Source organism: Electrona antarctica (genome assembly GCF_951216825.1).
Source record: "Electrona antarctica genome assembly, chromosome: 4".
NCBI classification, from domain to species: domain Eukaryota; kingdom Metazoa; phylum Chordata; class Actinopteri; order Myctophiformes; family Myctophidae; genus Electrona; species Electrona antarctica.
The window spans coordinates 41,510,526-41,535,652 of record NC_136809.1 but is presented as its reverse complement, the minus strand read 5'-3'; the positions used below and the strand labels follow the sequence as shown (position 1 = coordinate 41,535,652).

Below are 25,127 nucleotides of genomic sequence, written 5' to 3'. Positions count from 1 at the left end.
GCACAACACCCTGTTCCTCAACCACGGCATGGTGAGAATGAGACGCACATTGACGCACAACACCCTGGTCCTCAACCACGGCATGGTGAGAATGAGACACACATTGACGCACAACACCCTGGTCCTCAATCACAATCCTTGTAGGATCACCCCCCCTAAAAGCTTGAGCTATTGTTTTTTTGTTTACACTCTGCACCCTGCATATGATCACCAGATGTTTCTTTATGCACCCTTGTATTTTATTTCTAAAGAGAACTGATTGTCCAATCTTCCCTCATTTCCACCTCATGTCAGATGATCTGTGAGATGGCCACTGCCGCCATGGCTCTGGCCGTCCACAAGCGCTTCCAGAGGTACCCCTGCATCATTCAGACCTGCCCGCTGTCCTTCAGCCGCAAGGCAGACCCCAAACCCAGCACCCAGGGCAAGGTCATCACCACCTACCTGGACGCACCCAAGGTAAGGCAGACCCCAAACCCAGCACCCAGGGCAAGGTCATCACCACCTACCTGGAAATCTACGCGTTAAAGTCCGGCCCTAATTTCGACGTCATCATAGCTGGCCAAAATACATAAGGTTAATCCATTTTGGGCGGGAACCCCTTTTGATGTTTTAAGCATTATGTTATGATTTAGCTGTGAAAAATAGCAGATCTACAAGCTCATAGTGCGGCACCGAGTGCCGTGCTATGAAGGTCTGCTATTTTTGAAAAAACGTGAAAATGTGCCTCAAATATTTGAATATATTCTTTCAGAGTGAAAGTTTTTAACTCAAATCTTTGCTTCTGGGGGGTCCCTGGAACAGCATATTTTCAGATGGGGGTCCGCGTCCAAATACAGATAATTCTGGGGGTCCTTGAAAACGGTTGAGCACCACTGACATAGAAACGGAGGTTTTTCAGAAAACTGTCATGATTTAGAAGACATTTGTAGAATTTGGTGTCAGGTCTAAATGGGTTAAATCCTCAATCTGCATGGCTACCAAAATGTCATTATTGTACATATGAAACGCAGTGATAGTGTGTGGATGCTTCTTCCACCCCGTTTCACAAATGGTACATTATTTAGGACTTGGCCTAACAAAATGGTTTCAGATGTGATATTTCATTTATCCACGTGTCCTCAGAAGTCACCTGCCAACAACTCGGACAGCCACACAGCCGCCGCCACGGCTCGCCAGGAGCACACGGCGGCACCTGGAGAGAAGGACTCTACTGTCCCCGGGGGAGAGACGCGAAAAGAAGATGTCGTCGTGGACAGCGGAGACATGGAGGGTGACGGTGAGACTGGCAGTGCCACCGCCGAGGTGGACACATTCGCAACATTCGGAGGTTCGCAACGACAAAGGCAAAGTCCTAGTACGCAGTGTACTTTGTCCACTGTACAGTCATTGGGCAGATGGCAAGAACGTTGCCCTTTCTAAATCGCAACATACACGTGGGAAAAAACACTGTTGCAAAACGGCAAGGACCAAACCGCCAATAATTATCGTTTATGGTGATAAAAACACTCGTAATAATCGTATCGTGGATGTCCTGATCACGTTCTTTCGCTCCCTTTCCGATTGTGATCATTTGATTTTGAGTATTTTTATGCCATATCACAATAGTATAATATACATAATCACAGACGATATCCAGTCTAATATCATGATATGGATATAATATTGGTACTAGGGATGTCCCGATCACGTTTTTTCTGCTCCAGATCCGATTCTGATCATTTGAAAATGACGTGATCGGATCGGGACAACCCTAATAATATGGTATATAATAGTTGATAATCTATGCCAATTAACCATCAACTAAAATGTCATCATAACTGTGACACAGGTGTAGCCGCTGGGAACGAACGGAGCAAACCCCAGGAGGACGTGAAGGTGGGAGAGCAGCTTTCTACCGTCACTGCCACGCAGGTCTGCAAACGCCTTCTATGGAAGCATGTCGGGAGCTTGTAGATCTGCTATTTTCAAAATGCAATCAAGTGTGAAATCAGCCATTACGACACCATCAAGGCCAGCCAAAACAGATTTTTGTCAACAAAATCAACGGTGGATATTAGTCGACTAAAACATTTCAAATGACTAAAATATGAAAATGTGTTGTCAAAATCAACACTTTTAGTTAAGGTTAAATCCTCAATCTGCATGGCTACCAAAACATAATTGTACACATTGTGCTAATAATTAATGATGAAACGCAGCGCTAGTCTGTGGATGCTTCTTCGCCGCCGTTTCACAAACGGTACATTATTTAGGACTTGGCCTAACAACATGTTTCAGTCGTGATATTTCATTTAGCTTTAATCCACGTGTCCTCAGAAGTCACCTGCCAACAACTCGGACAGCCACACAGCCGCCGCCACGGCTCGCCAGGAGGACACGGCGGCACCTGGAGAGAAGGACTCGACTGTCCCCGGGGGAGAGACGCAACAAGAAGACGTCGTCGTGGACAGCGGAGACACGGAGGGTGACGGTGAGACTGGCACCGCCGAGGTGGACGAAATTCTCGATTTTCACAATGACCAAGGCAAAGTCCTAGTACGCTGTGTAGTTTGTTTCCACGTCCTGTGCGTGGCAGACGCCAAGAACCTTGCCCAATGTATATCGCAGATTCACAAAACACATGTGCGGGGATAACGTTGTCCAATGTACATTGGAACACGCGTGGGGGAAAAAACACGTAGCAGCGGTTGAAAAGCTCAACGGCAAGAAGCTGAAGGACAATGAAAGTAAGTGGAGAGTCGGCGCAGAGAGCAGCTAGCCTGGCTAATAAGCCAGACCGAATCAGCCGTTGGCAAAAAGATTGCCTGCCGGCGGATTACGGTCTGGAGAGGCTCAATTGTACGCCCATTTCCTACACCAGAGAACTGGTGTGGCCAATCGGGACACGGTATGCAATATGGGCAGGCTTTGGTACAGTGACGTTCAATGCTTGAGACCTTTGACTGACAGTAGCTCTAACCAATTGCGTCAAAGAGAAAATGTTTGAACCCGCCCCCCGGGAAACAAGATCCATACACAGCATCTCCACACTCAAATACCACACAACAGTGTGATTTGAGTCTGGCTTATTAGCCAGGCTAGAGAGCAGCGGCAACGATCAAATGGCGATTTATGGTGATAAAAAACATTCACAATTATCGTATCGTGGATGTCCCGTCCCTATCATGTTTTTCCCGATCATTCGATTTTGAGTATCTGCCGATACCGATCCGATATTTATATTTTTATATACATTTTTTGCCATATCCCGACACACATACATACATAATAGTTGATAATCTATGACAATTAACCATCAACTAAAATGTCATCATAACTGTCACAGGTGTAGCCGCTGTGAACGAACGGAGCAAACCCCAAGACGAAGTGAAGGTGGGAGAGCAGCTTTCTACCGTCACTGCCACGCAGGTGTGCAACGCCGAGGCGGACGTGAAGCAAGAAGAAACCGACGTGCCGATCGGCAAAGAACCGGCAGAGGGCAAACCCGGCGAGGAGGCTTCACAAGAAGGACTGGACAAGACCAACTCCGGACAAAATGAGATCCAGCCCTCCAGCTCTGTTGATGGAGAGGTCTCGTCCAGCAACCCTGACGACGTGGAGCGTCCTAAGGTATGTGATTCAAGCGCTTTATTGTCACAAGGATGTACGAGTTCATGCACTGCGAAAAACATAGGTTTAGGTGCTCCATAATGCACAATAAAAACAGTACATAAATAAGAACACTAAGCTAATTACAACCCTAAAGCTATTTCTAAAATAAAAAAAACAGATTTATTTTCTTATTTAGCAGTCTTATAGCCTAGGTGAGGAAAGTGTTCGTCATTCTGCTTGTGCTGGCTTTGAGGATCTGAGTGGCGGAGTAGGGCTGCAACTAGTGCTGGTGAACGGAAATATATTGAAACCCATATTTAGAACTTAGCAATGCGAGAGTGCGGACTAGCCAACATCAACTGGGGACTCCTGAAGCCGCATTGTGTCTACGAGGTGGTGCGATTCCTTTCCCTAGTCTGTGCCTTTGGGATGTGTACTGCCTTTGGGGTGTCTGTGCAGAGATGCCAATGGCTGAATTTGTGCTCTTTAGAAGATGAATGTGACAAAGGCCTGAACTTTGAGTTCACAATATAGAGCTATTTAAACAGTTTTCGTTTAACAAAGGAATATCACTTACCCTTAGGACAGAAGCTCATTTTGTCATGTCCTGTTCAGGTTACATCAGAAATGGTGGACGCGCTGCTGGTTGAATGCCGAACGAGCACGGCCAGCCAACCCATCGACGCCACGACGACGGCGGCGCCTCCCGGCAGCGATGGGGCAGCGGGAGCAGCAGAGACCTCCGGGGCACACGGAGGCGACAGCGTCGTAAACGCACAGGAGGGGGAGAAGAAGGAGGCGGCGGCGAAACGGGTGAAAACACAGGAAGAGGAGGAGGAGGAAGAGAGGGAGAAGAAGAAAGAATGCGACGCCAAGAGAGAGCTCCGGGAGCGAGAGAGGAGAGAGAGAGCCAAGAAGGACAGAGAAACAAGGTTACTATATATATATATATATATATATATATATTTTTTTTTTTTACTGTTTTGTTATTTGTTTCCTTTTCGTTTTTGATTACTTTTTGCTAGGTTACTTAATTTTTTATTATTTCTTTTTTATTTATTTATAATTATAATTTGGGTTTAGTTTAGTTTTTATAAGTTTTAATATTGTCTTTTTAGTCCGGGAGCCGTGGGGCTGAACGTGGTTTCGTCAGATAAAGTTTCTTTCTCAACTGATTCTTGTAGCTTGGGGTCACCTCTCACAAATTCAAAAGGGTGCCCAGTGATATCCCTTGGGCAAATTTAGTTATTAACCCCTTAATGCCTGAAATACTAACAAATCCCTGAAAATAAAGTTGTATGGTATTTCATGCGAATTACTTGGTCTAAATGCATCAAATTTGCTTTCTACATGCGTTTGTGGATGTGGATAGGCACAATGTAGTAGATTTATGATGAATGCATTATTAACTAGAACTGCACTCTGTCGAGTGCCTACTTGCTTGTTGCACACAAGTAGGCCTGGCCTACTAGTGCGCAAGCAGAGCGTGCAAGTACTGTAGACCGCTACAAACGTTCAAATCTCAGCCTCTCTGTGAAAGAACGTTTGCAATATTGAATTATTAGGTTTAGCTATTTGCTACGTACCTTGCTTTTGGAGGAAGAAAAGTAGTATTTTGAAGTATGGTAATGATTACTTGTGCCTGTTATGGCAGTGGTGTCAGATTACATACATGTATACATAGGGGCATTACCTTTAGTCCACCCGACACTGTAACATGTCATCGTTACGTCACCTTCAATAACCATGAATTACACCCTGGCATTGGTACATATATTCATCACGTCATATGCTCATATGTATATGTCTATATGTATGTATATGTAATTTCTGAGTTGATTAGTGGTATAATGTGGTTACTCGGGTGGTCTGATGCGTATGTCCCTTTAATCCACCCGACACTGAAACATATCATTACGTCACCATCGTAAACCAATTATACCCTGGCATTGGTACATATCTTCATCACGTCATGGGACATACGCTTCATAGCATGACGGAAAACATACCTGCACGGTCTGCTTCCGTATGTCCCGTGCCAGCATATGACGTCATATCATATGCTGCTAAGGGACATTGGTACATATCTTCATCACGTCATGGGACATACGCTTCGTAGCATGACGGAGAACATACCTGCACGGTCTGCTTCGTGCCAGCATATGACGTCATATCATGTACTGCTAAGGGACATACGCATGCATATTAACCCCTTCATGCCTCAAACCCCCAAATCCCATAAAATATATTGTTTAAATGCATCAAATTAGCTTTCTAGAGTGTTTATCCGCATGAATGTGGATATGTACAATATATTTGATTTCAGAATAGGGCATTTTTAGATATTAACCCCGTCATGCTTAACACAGCAAAAGCCCATAAAATGGGCCTACAATAATTAATGCAAAAGCAACAAATTTGCATTCCAAAATAAATGCTTATTTGGAAGTGGTCATGTCCACCACACCTCCTTTCCTATGAATTAACTCTCACTTATTACTTTATTACACTTATTACTTTTATTACTTCATTACACTTATTACTGCAGGTCTTTAGGGCTCAGTGGCCTGATAGATCTGTCTTTTTCCATCCGAACTACTCAAGGGCTCATGCTGGTGTAAGATGCCCATCAACATTTTGCCACAAAGATGTTTAAAAGTGGGGGATCTATACATTCTCAATTAATCTGTTGGTGGTAGTGCAGCTGGTTTGAAGTACATGCATGACCTTTCCCATTCTTTTCTCCCAGACTAGTAGTCTAGTTTCCTCCATAGTTTCCTTAACGGAACAGGATCTGAAGGTCCAGAATGCACTTGCTGGAATGCCTATAGCACAAGATCAGTGTGGAAATCAGACCTGTTTGTAGCTACAGTGATTGGAGGAGATATATCATGATAGGACATGGTATTTCTAGTTGACCCCCGTCTCCCTGGCATCTCTGCTGACTGACCTGATATTGTAATCACAGTAGACCTATATCTCGAAGATTAGGTAGACATCACTGTCAGACAGGTATGTGGTTGACATCAGCTGGATGGTCCAAAGGTCTGATCCATCAATGACAGTGACATCTGCATCAGCAGCATTCCTCCCGAAGTGACGTCTTCAATGTGGACAATCACTTCTTTTCAATGTACAGTATTTAAAGAATAGATTTTCACTCATCTTCTAACACTGTGCTCATGCTTCTAATCTTTTTTTTTTTTTCTTGGACTTTGTCTTTCTACAACAAACAAAGACATATTGGTTGTTCAGTTTGACCCACCAGTTTTGGAGATATGGCTTATAGAGTAATGTCTTGCAGAGAACCGCGAGTTGAAAGGTTGAAACAGGCTTGAAAGGTTCACTTCTGTGGTCTCTAACATTACACCTAGCTACATGTTTAAGCATTTATTTCATATTTACATGTCGCTTTCAGCTCTGACATTTATTTCAGACATGCTCTAGTATGTGAAGAGTCTGCCTGTGCTATAAACTCATTTTGAAAAAAAAAGTTTTTCTCCTCTGGTGAAAAGCTGTAATTTGCGCGATGGCAGGCTCTCAGTCAAATCTGGTCACATTTATACAATGTGGATTGCATATCCACATTCATAAACACTGTAGAAATCAAAGTTGATGCATTTAGACCAAGTATTTTGCATAAAATACCATAAAACTCTATGGGTGGATTATTTTGTGTTTCGGGCATTAAGGGGCTAATAACAAAAAATGCCCAAGGGATATCACTGGGCACCCTCTTGAATTATTAAGAGGTGACCCCATGCTACAAGAATCAGTTGACAAAAAAACTTTATCTGACGAAACCACGTTCAGCCAAAAATCACCCTTCGGTTCCCGGACTATTTAGGTGTCAGCTGTTTCTAACTAATAAGATTTTCTCTAGGATTTCAGTTAAAGGTCTGGTGAAATGAAAAAAATACCCTTTCACACGTTTAGAGCATATCCGTGGTCATACGGGCATACCTAACAATGGATGCCAAACAAAAAATCAAAAGTCATAAAATCCCATCTTAATTACTTCCTGTGAGCGAAAATGTGCTGCGTGATGACATAGACGTTCATGAATATAAATGACAACAGGTGCTCTGCGGTGTTGGGTGAAATAAACCCTCAGCGTCTTCTGACAGACATATGGGGGGGTGCTAGCACTGCCACTTTAACACCATCTTTTTTTCTTTCTTTTTTTTAACACCACGAACGCCCGGGGGTATTTGTAACCATTACATCAGGACTCCCAGTGATTTGTTTCTTCAGAACCTATTTCAAGCTGGCTCCGCACCATTTTGGGAAGTAGCTGGAAGTAGCTACTTCTAGTAGCTACCACCCCCCCCCCCCCCCCCCCCCCCAGTTATTCACGTTTTAAGATTTTCGCTAAAATTTGGCTGACGTCCCAACCGGAAATTACATTGAATGTTGCCCAACAGACGCTCCCAGCCTGTGGAGCGATGCGATCGGTTTTGATATCAATAAAGTTCCGTCCTTTTATTAATCTCCGTCCTGAGCATCGAGCGTTACTATTTGATAGGATGGAGAACTCTGTTTATGCCGCTCAGGGTGTTAAGAAGGCCCACAGGACCCGAGACATGAACCTGAAGTAAACAAACGTCTTTTCTTTAACCTGGAAAATACATTTAGTAACCGCAATCATCGGTTGTTTTACTTTAGTTGTGGTCCGTGAATAAAGCTAGCTTTGACCAAAAACGCAGTCTGGGAAAAGAATCTGAGATAAATGCATTTTTGTAAATCTGTTTACATTGAGGCAGATGGAGACTGATTAATTTCGTCTCCTAGCAACCATGTATTCTTTCAAACCCCTGCAGGGAGAGACGAGAGAAGGAGAGGAAGGAGTTGGAGAGGAAAGAGTTGGAGAGGAGGGAGGCGGAGCGGAGGGACAGGAGGAGGAATCACTGGGAGGATCCTTCCTCTGGGTCCAGAGGGTCAGAGGGCAGCAGACGCAGCTCCAGGAGAGACGGACCCGACAGGCCGCCAAGCGAGGTCAAAAAGGTCAGTTCCCCAAGACCTCAGCTTAGGGCTGGGGGCAATTAACCCAAAATATATAAATACCTCAGCTTAGGGACGCAAAATATATCCATACCTCAACTTAGGGACCCCAAATATATCCAAACCTATGTTTAGGCAGGGAAAACCGACATTTAGAACCAATTACCAACCATGCTCATGAAAGTTATTTGAATATTTCCTCCCTTTTATATCAACAAATTGTCAAAAGAAATGTCAACTTCTGTACTGTCTACTCTACTGCACTACTACGAGATGCTCCAGTTGTAATTTATTTCACAGATAGATAAACACGGTTTGTTCCCACCATGCTCTGACTCCTCTGGCGTGCTATGCTCTGAGAACAATGAACAAATGGAACAAAATCATCCTCCAGGTGGCGGCAGACGAGACGGAGCCAGACTTCCCGTTCGACCTGGGGGAGTTTGTGACGGTGGATGAGATTGGATATGTCACCGACCTGCCTGGGGAGACCACCGCCGCTGCTGTTGGGGCCACCGCTGCTGGGCAGACCGCCTCCGCTGAGGAGACCACCGCCGTTGTTGGGACCACCGGCGATGGGGAGACGGCCGCTGCTGGGGAGACCACCGTGGACGAGGTGGGAGACACCACGGACCTGCCCTCTTCTCCTCCTGCCCCCGCTGACGTTGCCATGGAAACCACGGTGAAGGGAGACGTCACCCAAATCCCTCCGGCCGCCGACGCCTCCCCCGTCGCCACGGACACCACAGCGACGGTACATGGCTTGTTGCCATTATTTTACAGTCATCGCCCGACAGCGATTATTTAACATAATCGCTTGAAACATTTGTAGGAATCGTTTTCATTCCATCTGTATGAATTCATCTACTGAACAATGTTCATACATTTTCAAATATTTTTAAAAATAGTGGAAATGGCCGATCTACAAGTTCACAACATGTCACAATGCATCACATTGTGAGCTTGTTGATCGGCTATTTCCACTTTCTTTTTGAAAGAAAGCTTTTGAAAGTATAAAATGTTACAAATATTTGTGTTTTGGTGTGTCATTCCTTGTAGATCGGCTATTTTTGGTGTAGACTAGTGTGAAAAAAGAAAGAACCAAGTAAAGGAAACTAAAAGGCAAACAAGAAATTCCATTTTTATTTATGTTCCAATGTTCCACACTAACTTAATTAATCTAATCATTTTATTTGTACGGTGACATTGTCATCTCTAGACAGTAGACGAGGTGGGAGACGTCACTGGCCTCCCCGGCACCGGTACGGTTACCATGGATACCACGGTGATGGTTGACGACGTTGGAGACGTCACCGTCCTCCCCGGCACCGGTATGGTTACCATGGATACCACGGTGATGGTTGACGAGGTTGGAGACATCACAGGCCTCCCCGGCACCAGTATGGTTACCATTGATACCACGGTGATGGTTGACGAGGTTGGAGACGTCACCGGCCTCCCCAGCACCAGTACGGTTACCATGGATACCAAGGTGATGGTTGACGAGGTTGGAGACGTCACCGGCCTCCCCGGCACCGGTACGGTTACCATGGATACCACGGTGATGGTTGACGAGGTAGGAGATGTCACTGGCCTCCCGGGCACCGGTACGGTTACCATGGATACCACGATGATGGTAGACGAGGTAGGAGACATCACCGGCCTCCCCGGCACTGGTACGGTTACCATAGATACCACGGTGATGGTAGACGAGGTGGGAGACGTCACTGGCCTCCCCGGCACCGGTATGGTTACCATGGATACCACGGTGATGGTTGACGAGGTGGGAGATGTCACCGGCCTCCCCGGCACCGATGATGTTACCATGGATACCACAGTGGTGGTGGATGAGGTGGGAGATGTCACTGGCCTCCCCGGCACCGGTACAGTTGCCATGATGATGGTTGACGAGGTGGGAGACGTCACCAGCCTCCCAGGCACCGGTACGGTTACCATGGATACCACAGTGACGGTGGATGAGGTGGGAGACACGGCCGACCTCCCTTGCACCGGTACGCATGGATTAAAGCAGCTATAACATGAATTTTAAACAGTTTTTAATATCTTATTGTCTATGTCCCTAAAATGTATTTCTAATGGTTTGAGCCTCAATCACCTCTCCATGGCATTTCTGTTTTGGTTCTGAAGCTGTTTTAGCTGCAGTACCACAATGTCCTGAGGTGGTGGGGGTGCTGATATGCAACTTATTTAATATTTGAGTCATTATAATACTGATGCTAGAAAAACATAAAAGCCCCTATATGATGAGAAATCATGATTGTTCAAAATTGCATATTTGTGGGGATAGAATATACACAGGGGGAGCTCAAAAAACAAAAAAATTTAAAGTTCTCAGTCTGATTTCAGTTAGGCCACGTTTACACGGTCTCTACAGAGAAAACGGCAAAGTCCCGTTGCGTTCCCTTGTCACTAACACCAGGGCTCCACCGGGCGTGTCAGCGTCGCGTCAGCGTCGCGTCTCCGTCACCGTCAGGGAATGTTCCCTTTTTAATCAATGAAGGGTGGCTCCACTGCCCACGTTGCGTTGACGGAGACGCGACGCGTGCATTAAAATTGAACCGGTGCGTTTTTTGACGCACGCGACGGAGACGCAACGCGTCCGGTGGAGCCCTGGCGTTAGTAGTCTGTGATTTTCGCGTGCCAGAACGAAAAACAACGTGTCAAAACAGAGCAACATAAAAAAAAAGACAATAAGCAGTACATGGGTACATAGTACATAGGTAGGCTATAAGGGCCAAGGTAAACTTAATAGACATCGTACATCATCCATTCATTGTCGATTTGATCGACTACATATGTAATAAATTCTCCATTCATTGTCAATGTCTCTCTGTCTATGTGTAATCCACGTATCTTGAGGACCGTTCGCCCCAAATTCGACACTCGCGTTCCACACCACAACAGTGGCCGGTGTCAAGTCGGTCGGACTCACGGTAGTCCAGAACCGCCCCAAAAAGGCCTCTGCCCGGGCTCTGGACAGGGCCCCTGCCCAGGGTCCACATATGGAGCTGGCCTGTTCTGACATCATTCTGACGTCTGCATATATTGCCCAAATTATTTGGGCATGCCTCCATATATGGGCATAAAAGGGAATATCTGACACGGAATAGAGGGTATGCACGTGACATCATCAAACCCGGAAGTTATGCAGGAATGCCTACTGAGTGGCAAAAAACTACTTTCTGGCCTTGACAGCCCATACATCCAAACAGAAAAGTCCTATCTGATTGCATTAAACAACGTTAAACAATGTTAAACTAATTTTGCATGTTGCTTTGCCACTCGATGTGCCATTCACTTTAAGCATGAGCATACCCTCTATATCTGGGTGGGGCATGCATTTCCAACTTGCATCGTTCCAAGTAGGCCAGGCCGCTGTGGAGGCCCCATGAGCACCACTCTAGTAACAATAGGCCTAAATGTATAGTTGCACTGCTCAGTTCACACAGGTGTGATTCTTTTTTAATTATTTTATTCATTCATATATATATATATATACCACACCTAGTAAAATATAAAACTTAACCACAATTAGTTTTGCAATACGAGATGTTTGTTTTATTAAAAGATAGCACGTTTAACGTTGTATTTAACCATCCAAAAATGAACACTCAACGATGTCTATTTCAGCGAAGCGCCCGACGCTTGGAGGACCTGAGGACCTCTCGCCATATGACCCTTCCACTGCAGTCGGTGAGATACCCTCCATGCCATCATCTATAGGCTCATTATAAACAAAACAAGCTGTCTGTCAGTCAGTCACTCAAATATGGTGTCTGTTTCTAGCGAAAATCTAACTAATTCAGCAGCAGTAACATTAGCATTTTCTCAGTCAATTGATAGTTCATATCCATATGAGTGAAACGACCGGGTGTTTATTTTTCAAACACAGTTCTTATAGGAGGCGATCTAAAATCACAACTGGCAACTGTGGTTGCCAGTTCGAACCCGGGCTCCCCCAGAGTTAGTGTCGAAGTGTCCTTGAGCAAGACACTGAACCCCTAATTGCTTCTGATGTGCTGGTTGGTGCCTTGCATGGTTTCCGCAGCCATCGGTGTATGAATGGGTGAATGTAATGCACAATCTATGTAAGCGCCTTAGATAAAAGTGCTATATAAATATATGTGGTTAATGTGTCTGGTGGTTGCTTGCACCCCCTGCAGGCATGGATTACCTGGTTCCCAAGACGGGCTTCTTCTGTAAAGTGTGCAACCGCTTCTTCACCGGAGGACCGGAGGCTGAGCTGAGCCACTGCAAGAGCCTGAAGCACTATGAGAACCTGGAGGTACGTACTAACTAGCCTGGCTTTGGCCAGTGGATTCACTCACGCCTCCTCCCCGGTATGAGTCTGAACTTTGGCCCATAGACAGAGAGTATGCAGAAGGTTGAGAAATGACCGGGCCAATCAGTGACTGCGTTTCGTGGCAAATCGAGTGGCAAAGTGAGTTTAAAGGAGAGTTTCATGCTAGAATGCTTTCTTACCTTTCGTTGTAGTTGTTAGGTCTGCCTCAAAGTGGTCCAGGTGTTATTTTGTGCAAAAACGCATTATGTAAGGGATAATATCTGGCTAGGTGGGTATTGTCGGGAGATAATTCACAGAGGGAGTTTAACCACCTAGGTGAAGCCGAGGTGGTTATAATATCATATATCATATCATATAATTCACCTTCAGGGAGTGTAACCACCTCGGCTTCACCTAGGTGGTTAAACTCCCTCTGTGAATTATCTCCCGACAATGACCACCTAGCCAGATATTATCCCGCTTATTACATGGCTACCTAACATAAATTAATACATTGACCCAAAACACAACAAAAAAAGTATTCCATAAGTTCGCGCTGGCTGCGTCTGACTGTCGGAAAACATAGTCCATGAGCCAGACCCCCCTAATTTGCGTGTTAATTACAAAATGGGTGGGCAAATTCTTGTTTGAATTTTTGACTAGCTGTACATCTCTACTTCACATTTTTGTATGATAAACATTGCAGACTAGTAGCTTAGTGGTAGTTATCATGCATTGAATACATGCACCCATATATTGTCACACACAAATTGTGACAACAAATGTATGATATATATACATTTCCACATGTGTCTCATCTTACTTGATAAACTGAACATTTGTACCTTCAAACTCTTTGTGTCATATGAAGCAAACCATCAGTTCATTTTGACTTGAGGTGTATAAAAAGGTAATAATAATAATAATAATAATAATAGAATTTGGCAACCAAAAAGCGTTTATTTTATGCCTGCTCACATCATCATCATCATCATCGGTTTAAAGTCCGCTTTCCAGGCACCGCTGGGTTGGACTGGACTCTATATGGCTTTCTTCCACCGGGAACGGTCCATGGCCACCTCGTGATCGATGCTGAGTGCTTTCATGTCAGCCAACACGGTGGTCTGCCAGGTCTTCTTGGGCCGGCCACTGAGTCTTGTCCTCTCTAAGTTAATGCCAGGTCTTCTTAGGCTGGCCACTGGGTCTTGTCCTCTCTAAGTTAATGCCAGGTCTTCTTAGGCTGGCCACTGGGTGGCCAGCCTAAGAAATCCTCTCTTCATAATGTCAACAGTATAGTGTAGTGTCACACTTTACTCTATAGTAACGCCGTGTGTTCCAGCTGTAAAGCGTGAAGGCTTGTCTATCGCGAGACTTCGCAAGCTCCATACAAGTGGATGAAGTCTTGCGAAGTCTCGCCATAGACGACCTTTTTCGGACGTTGGGCGGGTCACCAGAACCGGGCCGGCTCACTGGGCGTGTTCCTGGGGGTCTGGATGTTCCGGGGACCCTCACACGGTAACTCTGTAATTTCTCGTTTGTTATTTTTGAGTGGTGCTAACCATAGATATTAAACAAATAGATGCCTCATTGGCTGCTGCAGTTCGTTGGAGCCATGTGTGTTGACGGGAGGGCGGAAGAATTTACACTGGTATGCCAGAAGAGTGGACGGCACCCTATGTCACGCTGCCACTCAAGTGACTACTGGCCAATCACAGCGCATCTTTTCCGGGACTTACCAGACCCGAACATGCGCTCTGTGATGCACACTCACACACTCATGCTTCCGCAGTGCTTCGCAAGGAATCTCGGGATTTTTTTGCCCTCCCTTGAGCACATACACTCCAGAGCCGAAAGGGGCGTCTACCTTTATATGTCTATGGTGCTAACCACCACATTACCATCGCAATACCGCTGGATGGCACTGTTGAGCAGCATCACACACACACACACACACACACATAGAGGCCAGGGAGGAGGACTTGCACAGTACAGTAGCACAGCACCACTCAGTTCAGACGGGTCTGTTTCTTTTTTAATTCTGGCTCTTGTTCCTTCTTTTACAGAAATACCTGCAGACCAGGAAGACGAACAAACCGTAGCTGAAACGATGAGAAGCTGACTGGCAAAAACGAGTCATTCCTCTATATTTAACGATGTTGTTGTTACCGTCACCCGTGTAAAGGTCCACACATGTTACATTGTCACTACCAGGTATCGACATTTTCTGTTGGTTTGTTTTTTGTTTTTGTTTTGTTCTACAGCATTCGATGAGTAAAGACAGTTGAGTCTAGGTCTGGGCGATGTGGACGAAATGGTCACTATTTTTGACCGGGTCATAATCAATATGTTGTGAGGATAATATAATATACAAGTTGTGAGCTTGTAGATCTGCTGTTTTCCAATTGTTTGAACTTTTTTTTTAAATAAAATCAAGGTGATTACAAAGAGGGAAAGACGATATTTAAACTATGCCATATTAACAATATCCAAATTCTGGTCTCATGTAACAACAATATCCATATGATATAGATATGTCGCCCAGCCCGAGTCGAGTCGACCATCTTCCCAGTTTTCTTTAAGAAAGACAAACTTTAACAACCAAACCCAACATATGCTGTGTGAGAGCAATGTATTTAAATTAATGAGGTAGTTGAGGTGCTGGCCACAACAAACGTATAATTCTTATTAATATATGTAATATAATGTTTCTACAGAAAAGGTCTTCGACAGGGCATGCTTATGGATTAATTCCATGCATTAGATTTTGTGAGCCAGATTTGTATTTCATAGACATTTCAATGTAATGTAAGCTAATCTAGAGTCTTACCATCCTATACTATTTCATGAACAAAACTGTCATTCTCACCCGTTTTCTCTCCACATTGACCATTGACAAGATGCAGTGAGTGAGGAAGGCAAACATCCCAAATTTAAGCCATTATTTATACCATAGGCCAGTTCCCAAACTGGGAGTCGGGACCCCCAGAGGGTCCCCAAATCATTTTGAGCAGCCCCCAGATGATTAGCTTAATGTGCAACATTGTTTTCTCACTCAACAGTAAACAAACCAACGACAATATAAGCATATACAGGATATCTGTACATTTATATAGTTACAATTTTATGACGATTAAGACCTTGTTGAGGGGCGCTAGCCCCCTCCCTATGCCGAGCTTTGAGTGTTTACATTGATGAAAAAAGTGGGGACGCAAATTGTGATTGGCCAGAATGAGATGATGTATGATAAGAGAGCCCCTCACTTCACACAGGTGTGTTTTTTTGTTAATACCAAATTGGCCAAATTGTCAAATATATTACATAAAAATGAGGCCAACATTGTGAAATTAGGCTAATTTCACAATATGTATCTGTGGAACTAAGGTCAAACTTCACTATGTATGTATCTGTGGAACCAAGTCAAACAAAGTAAGTCTACAATTCCAAGTGCTTTGTAAGGGGTCGTGGGTCTCCAGTTAAAAAAAATATTATTTTTGGGAACCTTTTGATTTAGGCTATTACATCTGTAGTCACAGTACCCTTCAGGCTACGGCATCTGTTGTCGTGGTCACCACATGTTTGCCCCCAGAATAGGACAGGGTTCAATTTGTTAAGCTTTTTCATGTTAAGGACCCCCAGGTGAATTTGTATTTGACCGCAGACCCGCCCATCTGGAAATGAATATTTCCAAAACGTTATAGATAGGACTTTTATATTTGCTATTTTCAAACAGTGTAAAGGGTCAAGTGGTCGGAACAAATTTTGGTGCTTTATTATGTAATTTAGCTGGGGAACCAATGGAGCCCCCTCAAGGACCCCTGGGGGGGCACCGGGACCTCACTTTGAGAACCACCGCTGTAATCCTCCATAATAGAGTGCTGATTGGTCTATCACCATCATTAGCATCCATAACCATAAACTCACCCCGCATGTAGATTTGACCCGACTGTTTCACTCCATGCAGATTTGACCTGTCAGCTTTTCATGTCCATCCATAACTTTTTACTTTATTTTTTTCCTTTTGTGTTACTTTGATTTGTCCTGGGTGAACTGAAAACATGTTGACTTAAAGAGTTTTTGCAGAGAAACTAAACAAAGAAATAAAGTTTGTTCTATTACGCTTACGTTGCTGTTTCTCCTGTCTATGAAAGACTTAATGGACCAATTATTTGCATTGTCGCTTCGACGGTGATGTACAAACATGATACTGTTCCTGACAGGGAAGCACCATATGACCCCCCCTCTCTCTTTCCCTTCCTCCACCTATTTCCCTCCCTCTACCTCTTGCTGCCCCCTCATCTACTGTAGCAACCTAGGCCTGCACATCCAGGCTATTGCGTGACCTTCACATTTCTCTCCATCTCTCTCTTCTCCACTCCAGTTCCCCCCCCCCCCCCCCCCCCCCGAGTAGGTTAATAGATATATACTGTAAATGCTGACCTATAACAGTTTGTCTATTCTAATACCTTATGCTAATAATCACCTTTCAGCTAATAGCGCAGAATCACACCTTCCAGCCCACACATATTCATCCTCATATTTTGAGGGCACAATCTTTACAATTAGTTATATTATTAGATACAGTAGATAGAAAGCTATGGAGTGGGGGTCCCTGCTTCATCTCTCAGCTAGGGCTCCTTGGCCTGAAACACATTGAAGACCGCTGTTCTACATAGTAAAAGTACCTTGTTACATAGACTGGGCAGGCCAGGGGGGTCAAACCAAATGGTGACATCCCGACCAGGCCTGGACTGGCCACTTGACTCACCAGGCAGGCATATGCCCGGTGGGCCGACCAGTAATGGGCCGGTGGAATCGTGACGTTATGATTTTTTAAAGGCCCCATATTAGGATAAATACGGTAATTGTCTGGTCCGGCACTGGCCATGTGTAATTACTGTCAACTGGCTTGTCTATCACAGAGACTCTGGTCTATCATCATCCTCCTCTGCCAAGGACTACTTAGGACGACCATAATTTATGGTCACAGTATGCCAAGGACGACATTGTACGACATGGACTTTTATACAGATTTTATACAGATAATAATGAAGTCCTCCTTCACCAGGTATTAACTGTCCTCCCTCTCTGATGTAATGTGATGTTAAAGCAACAAGCAACAGAGAAAGCCTGTATGCCTTCCTTATCCAACATCATCAAGCATGGATAAGTTTTCAAGCACAAATAGCGAGTCATAATTTTTAATATTTTTGAATGTGTCGCTATTAGCGGTGCATGATCGCATCACATGGTGAATGTAGTCTTGTCTTCCAAAAAAAGTGGTTTCTATCAAAAGGGGTCAGATTCAGAAACGGTAAACTGTGTGTTGTCTGGTGGTGTTGCAAGTTGCAACTATGTCTATATGGCAATAGGCTAATAATAAAAATGAAAAGACATACTATCCTGATTGATTGATTAGTTGCTTTTATTAACATTTTATACTGTCGACATAATAAATAATCTCCAAGCTCACAAGTCACAAATTGTTGTCCTTGTAGATCTGCTATTTTTGCAACTAATTTCTGCCAAAACCAGTACAAGAGGGTTGAAGTGTCATGCATCTTTCCTGGTAAGACAATATTATTGTCAGTCACAGTGTAATTGTTTAGTGGCCTTTCAAAATGTTCACAGGGTCATAGGCCTACATAGTAATTAAAACACTGCATGACTTTGCTGTTACAGTAAACAACGTATTTGCATACACAGTACACACAGTACATACAGGCCTTCACTATGTTAAGCATTTACGTTCATGCCATCCTCATATAGCCTATAGATCTACCCCTACTATAACCGATACTGTATATTTAAGTGGAGATCTGACTGTAGCTTGCTGCCAGTGCCATGATGTGCTTTAGCCAGCATCCTACACACTCTAGTGTAAGGCCAAGCTATTTATAGGTTGTGTATGGGTTGTGTAGTTATATTTTACTCAAAGCTCCAGAGTCCAGAACATGGAGGGATGTTGTTCAGTAAAAGTGGTGGTATTAAGGGCATCTGTTCTGCATGCCTGTTGTAGTGGTCCGGTCTGGGGCAAAATGTCAGGGCCGAATTTTGCCCCTAAAGGGGCTGCTGTTTTAATTGTTAAGGTGTATCAAGGTTTGATCCCCGGGCACCGCCAACTCAGCATATGAGTAGCACGGCTTGGGTGCGGCAGGTCATCATGTGGTAAGTAGCTGATAATAGCTGTTAAAAGTACAGGGATCTGATGAAAGTAGCCTACTGGGAGCTGATGGTAGTTGTTTTAAGTACTGGGAGCTGATGGTAGGTGTTGTAAATACTGGTAGCTGATGGTAGGTGTTGTAAGTACTGGGAGCTGATGGTAGGTGTTTTAAGTACTGGGAGCTGATGGTAGTTGTTTTAAGTACTGGGAGCTGATGGTAGTTGTTTTAAGTACTGGGAGCTGATGGTAGGTGTATTAAGTACTGGGAGCTGATGGTAGGTGTTTTAAGTACTGGGAGCTGATGGTAGTTGTTTTAAGTACTGGGAGCTGATGATAGGTGTTGTAAATACTGGTAGCTGATGGTAGGTGTTGTAAGTACTGGGAGCTGATGGTAGGTGTTGTAAGTACTGGGAGCTGATGGTAGGTGTTTTAAGTACTGGGAGCTGATGGTAGGTGTTTTAAGTACTGGGAGCTGATGGTAGGTGTTGTAAATACTGGTAGCTGATGGTAGGTGTTGTAAGTACTGGGAGCTGATGGTAGGTGTTTTAAGTACTGGGAGCTGATGGTAGGTGTTTTAAGTACTGGGAGCTGATGGTAGTTGTTTTAAGTACTGGGAGCTGATGGTAGGTGTTGTAAATACTGGTAGCTGATGGTAGGTGTTGTAAGTACTGGGAGCTGATGGTAGGTGTTTTAAGTACTGGGAGCTGATGGTAGGTGTTGTAAATACTGGTAGCTGATGGTAGGTGTTGTAAGTACTGGGAGCTGATGGTAGGTGTTTTAAGTACTGGGAGCTGATGGTAGTTGTTATAAGTACTGGGAGCTGATGGTAGGTGTTGTAAGTACTGTAGATTTAAGTGGAGATCTGACTGTAGCTTGCTGCCAGTGCCATGATGTGCTTTAGCCAGCATCCTACACACTCTAGTGTAAGGCCAAGCTATTTATAGGTTGTGTATGGGTTGTGTAGTTATATTTTACTCAAAGCTCCAGAGTCCAGAACATGGAGGGATGTTGTTCAGTAAAAGTGGTGGTATTAAGGGCATCTGTTCTGCATGCCTGTTGTAGTGGTCCGGTCTGGGGCAAAATGGCAGGGCCGAATTTTGCCCCTAAAGGGGCTGCTGTTTTAATTGTTAAGGTGTATCAAGGTTTGATCCCCGGGCACCGCCAACTCAGCATATGAGTAGCACGGCTTGGGTGCGGCAGGTCATCATGTGGTAAGTAGCTGATAATAGCTGTTAAAAGTACAGGGATCTGATGAAAGTAGCCTACTGGGAGCTGATGGTAGTTGTTTTAAGTACTGGGAGCTGATGGTAGGTGTTGTAAATACTGGTAGCTGATGGTAGGTGTTGTAAGTACTGGGAGCTGATGGTAGGTGTTTTAAGTACTGGGAGCTGATGGTAGTTGTTTTAAGTACTGGGAGCTGATGGTAGTTGTTTTAAGTACTGGGAGCTGATGGTAGGTGTATTAAGTACTGGGAGCTGATGGTAGGTGTTTTAAGTACTGGGAGCTGATGGTAGTTGTTTTAAGTACTGGGAGCTGATGATAGGTGTTGTAAATACTGGTAGCTGATGGTAGGTGTTGTAAGTACTGGGAGCTGATGGTAGGTGTTGTAAGTACTGGGAGCTGATGGTAGGTGTTTTAAGTACTGGGAGCTGATGGTAGGTGTTTTAAGTACTGGGAGCTGATGATAGGTGTTGTAAATACTGGTAGCTGATGGTAGGTGTTGTAAGTACTGGGAGCTGATGGTAGGTGTTGTAAGTACTGGGAGCTGATGGTAGGTGTTTTAAGTACTGGGAGCTGATGGTAGGTGTTTTAAGTACTGGGAGCTGATGGTAGGTGTTGTAAATACTGGTAGCTGATGGTAGGTGTTGTAAGTACTGGGAGCTGATGGTAGGTGTTTTAAGTACTGGGAGCTGATGGTAGGTGTTTTAAGTACTGGGAGCTGATGGTAGTTGTTTTAAGTACTGGGAGCTGATGGTAGGTGTTGTAAATACTGGTAGCTGATGGTAGGTGTTGTAAGTACTGGGAGCTGATGGTAGGTGTTTTAAGTACTGGGAGCTGATGGTAGGTGTTGTAAATACTGGTAGCTGATGGTAGGTGTTGTAAGTACTGGGAGCTGATGGTAGGTGTTTTAAGTACTGGGAGCTGATGGTAGTTGTTATAAGTACTGGGAGCTGATGGTAGGTGTTGTAAGTACTGGGGCCTGATGGTATGTGTTATAAGTATTGGGGGCTGATGGCGCTCCACCTCAGCAATCCATCTCCCAGGGTTCTAGCGTATCATGAAGCAGGGACAAACTCCCGTGCTCTGGCTGATACACAATAAGCCTCTCCAACCTACTTACTTGAATAAGTAAATAAATAAAAATAAATAATAAAAACCTTGGGATTTGTTTTATATTCATAAATCTGACAGGGACTTAATTGTTTTTCTTTATTTTTTAGCTTCAATTTTGTATTTACTTTATTTTAGGAGTATATTATTTGTGTCACCGTATCGTGCTAGAAAAAAAAATTTCTCTCCACCATTGCAGTGGCAAGAACCCTGATTTAGCTTCTAGATTCATAAGCTAAATCACAGGTCTTCAAAGTTCCTCAGGCCAAGGACCACTTAGATGCGAGAGCGATGAAGCAGGGACCCCCACTACCCCAATTGTGTTGCGGATGAAACCTTTTCATAGATTTGATATAATACTATATATAGGCTTCAAAGGCCTGTTTGACAACACTATCATTGTGTAGCGTGGTTTTGGATTCATGTCAATGTGTATTTTTCAATGTGTCAGTTTATAGTATACCACTTAAACCCTAGCCTAATTAACTCAACTGTATACATGATGTTTTTCCTCCCTACACTAAACCTCTTTGCTGAAAATACACACTATTAAAACATGCAGATGTGTATAGCCTATTTAGAAACAGGGTTTACAATGCTTAATCATATCCATACAAGTAAATGACAAGTCAAAAAACATTTTTGCCAAAAAAATATATTTTAGACGTGAGAGAAGTGGGGGGATGGCGCTCCCCCACGTCTCGTCCCCCCACTACACCCCTCCTAAATTAAAGTAATTTTAATAGTCAGCTCGCATATCAGGTAATTGATACTGTACGTATGCATTAACAAACTATGCACTAAACCTGGCCATAGCCCCGGGCACTACTAATCCGAACCCTGACTATAGGCAGCAAAAGTATTGTGCTTCAGGATTCCTCAACGGTGTCGATAACAATAAAACAATAATACATGAATACAAATAAAATAAAGGTAACTCACTGCTGATCAAGTGAGGCTGATCAAGTGAGTATTTGTGTGCTATACAAATACTCTGATATTTTGTATAGTTATTACATTTGAAAGGCCTAAGGGCCGAAAACGTCAATAAAATAAATCACTGCATATGGTGCAACTTTTTCTCACCAAGGTATTTTGTGGAATTCCCAACGATGTCTCCGGCCCTCAACATTTTATGTTGCCCAAACGCTTAATATTAACACATTAATTACATCCTGGCTTGACCTGAAGTTCCATCTGTCATCAGTTTCCTGTCTACACTTTTAATACAATTTAGTAATGAAAAATCACACCCGTGTGAAATGAGGGGCGCTAATATATTAAAGTCTAACTCATGTTGATTAGGTGATGTAATGGTGATGTAAAACAAACGGTGCAAACACAAACATTAAACACCATTAACAACAAAGAGACAATATGATGTAAATGTTCCCTTCATTGTCAATGGCGTTTACAAAACAAACATTGAACTAAAGACAAACATTAAACCTGTGTATTTGATGGGCTAGCGCCCCTCAAAAATCACACCTGTGTGAAGTGAGGGGCGCTCTTATCATTGTGCATCATCATACATCACATTCAGTGCTCAGCCAATCAAATCATTACATTCCGTGCTCATACACATATACACACAAAGCTGTGCATAGGAGGGGCTAGCGCCCCTCAAATATAACAAAGAAAATAATATATTTGTTTTTTGTATTTTTGTCCCTCAAATATTACTTTAGCTGAAAGTTTCCTGTGGTAGCCTATGATCCTGTCCTAATTTGGCATCTTCCACATGAGCGTACACATGTTTACCTTCCGGTTCTATCACGACGGTCATGTAGTTTAAATTTTCTGATGTCCTCAGCGTGGTAGACCGCAGTTTGGGCAAGTTGATTTAGTTCTATCTGGAGGCAATGCAACTTGTCCTTGAGCTGCTTATTCTCCTCTGAGATCTGAGTTGCTTTCAAATGCTCCTCCATATATATCTCTTTAAGTGTATTGATCTCTATCGTCTTCTCTTCCAACTGCCTTTGGACTAATAGGAGGCTCGCGTCCTGTTTCTTCAACTCACCCATGGCTCTCTGTTCTTCCAATTGGTCGAGTAGCCAATCCTTCGGAGCCAAAGCCACCCTTTCCCCAGCCTCTCCTGGTCTCTCGTCCCATGTATACTCTGTATACCAATCACTACCTTTGGTTCTCGGTTCTTTCTGGAGGCGGTCCAGTTGTTTCTGGAGTTGCCCATTCATCTCAAGCAAAGATTCATTTTCTCTTTTGCACTCTTGCATCTCATACTGAATTTTATTCTTATGCATTATTAAATTGGCATCTTTGATTCTCACTTCTACCTGGATGACTTCAAGTTGGTTCTGGAGTTGCTCATTTTTATCTTTCAAATCATCCTTTTCTCTAGTCCATCCCAGGCTCTCCACCTCCCATTTATCCTTCTCATCCTGGAGGAGGTACAGTTGGTTCTGGAGTTTCCCAGTCTTTCCTGACAAATCTTGTCCCTGTCTCTTCCCCTCTGAATCTTGATTTGGTCTCAGTGTTTTCTGGATGATATCCAATTGGTTCTGGAGTTGCCTATTCTTATCAGATAGAGCCTCAATTTCCCTGGCTTGACCCTGTCTCTCGTCCTCCCATTTCGACTTATCCATGCCCCAATAATTTTCTTTGGTTTTCAGTTCATTCTGGATGAGGTTCAGTTGATTCTGAAGTTTCCCATTATCCTTTGCCAAATCTTCCTTTTCTCTGTCATGGCCCAGTCTCCCAGCCTCCCATTTCTCCTTCTCCACATACCAATCAGTGTCCTTAGATCTCAGTTCTTCCTGGATGAGGTTCAGTTGGTGCTGGAGTTTGCCATTCCTCTCAGCCAAAGCCTCATTTTCTCTAGATTGTGCCTCTTTCTCCTTCTCCCATTTCTCCTTATGCATGTACAAATCAGTGTCCTTGGATCTCAGGTCGGTCTGGATGAGGTTCTGTTGGTTCTGGAGTTGCCTGTTTTTTTGAACCAAAGTCTCAATTTGGCTGGATTGTTCTTGTTTCTCCTCTTCCCATTTTTCTTTATCTTTGCGCCAATGACAATCTTTGGCTTTCAGTTCATGGATGAGCTGTATATTCTTCTCAGATAAGGCCTCCTTTACTCCAGCTTGTACCTGTCTCTCCTCTTCCCATTTTGCCTTCTCCACGCACCACCGAGTATCTTTGTTTCTCATGTCTCCCTGGATGTGATCCAGTTGGTTCTGGAGTTGCCCATTTCTCTCAGCCAAAGTCTCATTTTCTCTATCTTGTCCCTGTCTATCCTTCTCCCATTTCTCCTTGTCCTTGTCCTTGTCCTTGTCCTTAGATCTCAGTTCTTCCTGGATGAGGTCCCGTTGGTTCTGGAGTTGCCTATTTTGTCTGGAGTGTTCTTGTTTCTCCTCTTCCCATTTATCCTTCTCTGCGCACCAATAGCAATGTATGGTTCTTAGTTCGTCCTGGACGAGGTCGAGTTGGTTCTGGAGTTTACGATTCTTCACAGTCAAAGCCGTATTTTCTCTAGTTAGTCCTTCCTCCCATTTGTCCTTCGCCACGCACCAATCAGTTTCTTTTGTACTCAGTTCCTTCTGGATGAGATCCAGTTTTTTCTTTAGTTGACCATTTCTCTCAGTCAATGCCTCTCTCTCCTCCTCCCATTTTTGCTTATCTGTGCACCAAAGACTATGTTTTGTTCTAATTTCTTCCTGGATTATGTCCAGTTGTTTTTGGAGTTGCCCAGTCTTGTGAACCAACGCCTCCTTTTCTCTAGCATGT

At 43.9% G+C, this 25,127-nt stretch overlaps 1 protein-coding gene across 2 annotated transcripts in view; it reads left to right on the top strand.

The window, feature by feature from the left end:
- LOC306921921 (uncharacterized protein) overlaps positions 1-17,013 on the top strand; it is a 66,303-nt gene extending 49,290 nt beyond the window's left edge. For both annotated transcript variants that reach the window (XM_079499237.1, XM_079499238.1), the window contains exons 18-29: positions 295-459; positions 1,126-1,279; positions 1,832-1,914; positions 2,320-2,473; positions 3,329-3,612; positions 4,210-4,526; positions 8,415-8,598; positions 8,990-9,349; positions 9,815-10,607; positions 12,247-12,309; positions 12,780-12,901; positions 14,962-17,013. In XM_079499237.1, coding sequence (XP_079355363.1) covers positions 295-459; positions 1,126-1,279; positions 1,832-1,914; positions 2,320-2,473; positions 3,329-3,612; positions 4,210-4,526; positions 8,415-8,598; positions 8,990-9,349; positions 9,815-10,607; positions 12,247-12,309; positions 12,780-12,901; positions 14,962-14,997 — 2,715 coding nt within the window. In that variant the 3' untranslated portion in view covers positions 14,998-17,013. The remainder of the gene's footprint in view (positions 1-294; positions 460-1,125; positions 1,280-1,831; positions 1,915-2,319; positions 2,474-3,328; positions 3,613-4,209; positions 4,527-8,414; positions 8,599-8,989; positions 9,350-9,814; positions 10,608-12,246; positions 12,310-12,779; positions 12,902-14,961) is intronic.
- Positions 17,014-25,127: the final 8,114 nt, after the last annotated feature.